This window comes from Eimeria mitis, genomic scaffold (genome assembly GCF_000499745.2).
Source record: "Eimeria mitis Houghton genomic scaffold, Emh_scaff2000, whole genome shotgun sequence".
NCBI lineage: Eukaryota > Apicomplexa > Conoidasida > Eucoccidiorida > Eimeriidae > Eimeria > Eimeria mitis.
In genome coordinates, this window is record NW_013570324.1 from 1 (window position 1) to 4652 (window position 4652).

The 4652-nt window shown below is 53.9% G+C and overlaps 1 protein-coding gene across 1 annotated transcript; it reads right to left on the bottom strand.

Annotated features, from left to right (window-relative positions):
• Nucleotides 1–734: 734 nt before the first annotated feature.
• Nucleotides 735–3948, bottom strand: EMH_0047140 (uncharacterized protein; the record flags this gene model as incomplete). Its single annotated transcript, XM_013496252.1, is given in 8 exon segments — nt 735–783; nt 787–1901; nt 2078–2177; nt 2417–2487; nt 2710–2795; nt 3234–3294; nt 3547–3609; nt 3808–3948. Coding segments are annotated over 8 exon segments (1686 nt in total).
• Between the last annotated feature and the right edge of the window lie 704 nt (nt 3949–4652).

Here is a 4652-nt window from a genome sequence, read left to right on the forward strand (position 1 = left end):
TATGCTGCCTCGTTGTCACGCTATGTGCTGTTCGTTGCTGCTGGTACCGAAGCAGGTGAACCTGACGCATCCTTCTGCTGCGTCAGGCACTGGAGAAGCAGTAGGCCCTTTGAAGTTTGTTTGTTGCTCTCTGGGCCCAGTCATGCTGCAGCAGCAGCAGCAGCAGCTGCTGCTGCTGCTGCTGCTACTGTTGTTTGGCCGTCTCCCGCGGCGTTAGTTTTGTCTGTAGCTGCAGCAGCTGTTGCTGTGCTGCTACCACTGCAACGAGAGGCTTCTCGTGAATTTCAGTAAGAGATGGCTGTTTGAGAAGGGCTTTCTCAGCTCCCAGTAGCTGTGGCTCCTTCGACGAGCCCACAAGAGGCCCCCAGTTAGATCTGCACTGCCCCTAAAGGCCTCGCCACATTTTCTTAGGGGCCCTGGGGGCCCCGGGGGCCCCGGGGGCCCCTGCCCGCCCTTTGAACGTGTTAAGGCTGCCGCGGTGTATGCGCGGCTGCCGTTGTGGGTGTTGCAGGAACAGGTGCCGGTTGCTGTTGCGTCTGTTCTATGCTGTTGACAGCCGCAGCTGTTCATCGGTTTAATATATTTTTCGAGGTTCCCTGAATCTTTCAGACTGGGGGGCCCCCAATCTATGAAGCTGGGGGGCCCCGAGTCTCTCAGACTGGTGGGCCCCTGTGAGTCACCTGCTGGGGATGTAGAAAGGCCCCAGGGCCAGGAGCTCCAGGGGTAATCCTCATCTATCCTTGGGGGCCAGTTTGTTTCTTTACAAGGTGTCTTAAGAAGGTCTTNCTCCAGGGGTAATCCTCATCTATCCTTGGGGGCCAGTTTGTTTCTTTACAAGGTGTCTTAAGAATGTCTTTGCTTTGAGCTTCTGGGGGAGATAAAGAAAACTTGTGTTGTGGTTGCTCCCATCGCTGCTGCTGAGACACAGAAGTACTCATAGGGGTAACAGATATCTCTTCTGTTGGTGATAGGGCTCTAGGAGAATCAATTGAATGGCAAACGGCCCAGTAGCTCGGGGCAGTAGGGAGTTCAGGGCTGCAAAGGCCGCGTGAAGCATCCACGCAAGAAGTAGATACAGCGACAGAGGCGGTTGCTGCTGTTGCCGCCGTTGTCTTAGATGTTGCTGCTGCTCCTGCTGCTGCTGCTGCTGCTGCTGCTGCTGTTGGTTCTCCTGAGCTGTTGGTAGGACTGTAAAGGGAACCCGCGTTCTCTGCTTCCGACCAGGTGGCACTGCTGTTGCTGTTTGAGGATGGCGTGGGCATTCGTTCATGTTGGTGTTGGCTGCAACCCTGCTGCTGACTGTGTTGCTGCTGCTGCTGCTGCTGCCGCTGCTGCCCCTGTCCATCTTGCTCTCGGTCCTGCTGCTGTTGTTGTTGCTGCTCATACTGCCTCCAACGGGGCGGCAAGCGTGCGGGTCTCCCTTTGTTGAGTCTAGCCCCCGAAGCCCATGAAGGCCTCCGCTGCAACGGCGACAGCTCACGCTCCTCGCTGCTGCTGCTGTTGGGGCTCCACGGTGGCCTGCAGGGGGCCCCCCACGAGTAAACATTTGATTCATATTGACTGCTGCTCCAGGCATCCTCCTGCGCGGCGCCGGAGCCTAAGAGGCCCGGCCCCAAGCGGCGGGGGGGCCTCATGGGGGCCTCAAGCTCTCCCTTTTCTAAGAAATGCTGAGCTGCTTGCCCCGGTATTGATGCTTCCTGCTGCTCTTGCAGCTTCAGCTGTTGTTCCTTTAGCTGCTCCTGCGTCTCCGGTAACTCCTGCAGCTGCAGCCGCTGCTCGTGCTGCAGCTGCTGCTGCTGCAGCCACTGTCGCGCTGCTTTCCAAGGGTACTGGGGGGCGATGCGATCCCGTAGAGAAGACCCAGGAAGAAGCAGCACCCCAGGGCGAGCTGCTGGATCTTCCTGCAGCAAAGGAGCCTAGCAACACCAGCTGTTCGTTCAGTAGCAGCCATAAGCAGCAGCACCAGCAGCAGCAGCGGCAGCAGCAGCAGCAGCAGCGCAGCGGTGCTTTTTGGACAGATATCAGCCCACACTATGGAAACATTCAGCATTTCAGATTTCAGGTTGTTCGGACTCACGCCTTCGGTGGTGAATGGCTGGAGCGGAACAGCCTTGTCGTCAACGAGGAGCCGCACGAGCAGCCGGCCCTTGACCACGGGTACGGGGCATACGTAGGTTCTGCACCAACCATTGAAACACAAAAGGCTGAATCCTCAATTGCTGCTGCGGTGGAGGCGGATGCTTCGTATACAGGAGTAGAGAGGCCAGGAAACCTCTGCGGTGAAGAAACTGGGCACGGCAGATTCAAATACAGCTACAGAGGGGCGTTTCTGCTGCAGTGTATGGGTCCTTCTCATGAGNAGTGTTTAAGGGTTGAAAGCTGCGAAAGCTGCGCTACGTGCGGGCAGCTGGCTCACTGCCGAACAGGGCAGAAATGCATCGGAATCTTCTTTGTCCACTTTGGTGGATCAGGAATCGAAACTTCCGCCTGAAACGAAAGGTGAGGAGATGCGTGAAGGATATCTGCAGTGTATTGTGCGTATCGCCCGCAGCACCCCCTTCTCTGTATTACCCGGCCTCGCCTTACGGCCTGCAGCCTAGGGTTTACGTAGGCACCGACAAACGCTGAAGCTAAAAAAGCAGCAGAAGCAGCAGCAGGAGCAGCAACAACAGATGCTGCCCTTGCTGCTGTGTAGTTGCAACGCCATACCTCGTGACGCTTCCCTGGCGGAGGATTTTTCCACCTGATGACGGTCGTCTGCAGTTCCTCTCCCAGCGCTTTTCGAAGCAGAAAGCCTGCAGAAAATAAATATAAGCATAACAAATCAATGAACATAAGCAAAACCAAACAAGTAACATTGGCACAGCCAAACAATGAATATAAACATGAACAAACAAAGAATATAGGCACAACATCCACATAACAAGCCAGGGGGTAAAAGCATAACCAGATAGTGAATATAGGCATACACAAACCATGTAGATAGACGTAAACAAACAGTGAACGTATACATAGCCAGACAACAACTTTTGCGTACAGGGCCTTCGCGGGACCCTCTGTTCAAATTGCACTACAAACCCGCCGTTTCAGGGTGCAGTGAATAGGGGAGAATGTAAGCTACATAAATATATGCAATTACTTATAATTTAAGAGAACGAGGCGAGTGAAGGTCAAGGGTTGCGATGACTCAGCCACAGTTGTGCATAGGAACTAGGAGTTCTGTTCTTACTTACCTCGAAAACAACTTTGCACAACGCATGCTGCTTCATTCCGCAGTAGAGTTGCAGCTTCTTTCTGAAATTCACGAAGCACACATCACAGAGTATGAATCCTAGCAACTGAAGCGGCAAGGGCTGAGCTACACGCTTGCAGTTTAAGCGTTTCATGCATGCTGTTCTTCATTGCCACATTCCACATGAAAGCAAAACGAGTCGGAGGGCAGGGGCACAGAGTCTGGCGATCAGCAGCTGCGGCACCAGCAGCTGCATCAACAGCAGAAAACACCCCGCAAGCTGCAGCAGGGGCAGCAGGAGTAACTGCTCTCACCAGCTCTTCGAGCAGCCTGTGTTCCCTTTCGAGGCGTCTCCGCCAAGCATTGCTAATAATTTCCTGAAAGAGCAAAAGCAGAGAGATGCACGCGTGCAAATACCACAAATATTCAGAGGATAAACTCACAGTTATATGCAGTTTCATGTGGTTTCTTGGGGATTTCTACGCGTTTCATAGAATCTTCTGCCTTTTAAAAGCCTGTATTTGGATATATTGAGAGTAGTCACACTCGTTATCTCTGTTCTATGCAAGACGTACACAAGCCTCCGCGGGGCTCATCGGATGCTTTGCTCTCCTGCGGCTGAGCGATAGCTGCTGGACGGGAGGTGCAGCAGCGCCAGCAGCGCCTTCTGCTGCATGTTCTCTCTCGCCCTCATTCGTCACCGCCTCTTTCCCCATGCTGCTACCGCTTTTGCCACTGATGCTGTNTGTTCTCTCTCGCCCTCATTCGTCACCGCCTCTTTCCCCATGCTGCTACCGCTTTTGCCACTGATGCTGTCTGCGGCCGATGCTGCTGTCGCGCCGATCTCCCCTAGGCTGTGCTGGATCGTCTATGCCTCAGACCAGTGTGGCCGCTGTGTATCGCCAACTAAGCGATCGCGAAAAGAGCAGGGAAAGGATAACGACAGCGGACAGGCCTCCGTAAAGCGGATGAATGATCTAGTGCTGCTTTAGACGCAGCACTGGCTTTAGCAGCGTTCACGGGACAGCAGCTATTTCGTTCTGTGTGTTTCTTTTTGCCTCCTGCTGGAAAGGCTCAAAACGCGAGGTGGCCCCAAATGAAAAATGCTTTTCAAAGAAACACAAGTTCGGCAAGGGGCAGCTAGGAGAGCCGTTGCAAAGAACCAGGCAGATCCAGTAGGAGTTTGTTATCTGAGAGGCTGCTGGCTGCTCTTGTTCTCGCGCTAGGCCTGGGGCCTTATGGCGACTTTCTAGGAGCAGCACGTCGTCAGCAAGTCCATCTCCACTACCCAGAAAGGACTGAAACTTGCTGCCCGTGTACCACGGCAGACACAATTTTCTATGAGTGCTTGAAGGAGAAGAAATGATGACCTAGGGACGGTCAGTAGCGCGCTGCCGAAGGAGATCCACAAGCATTTAAA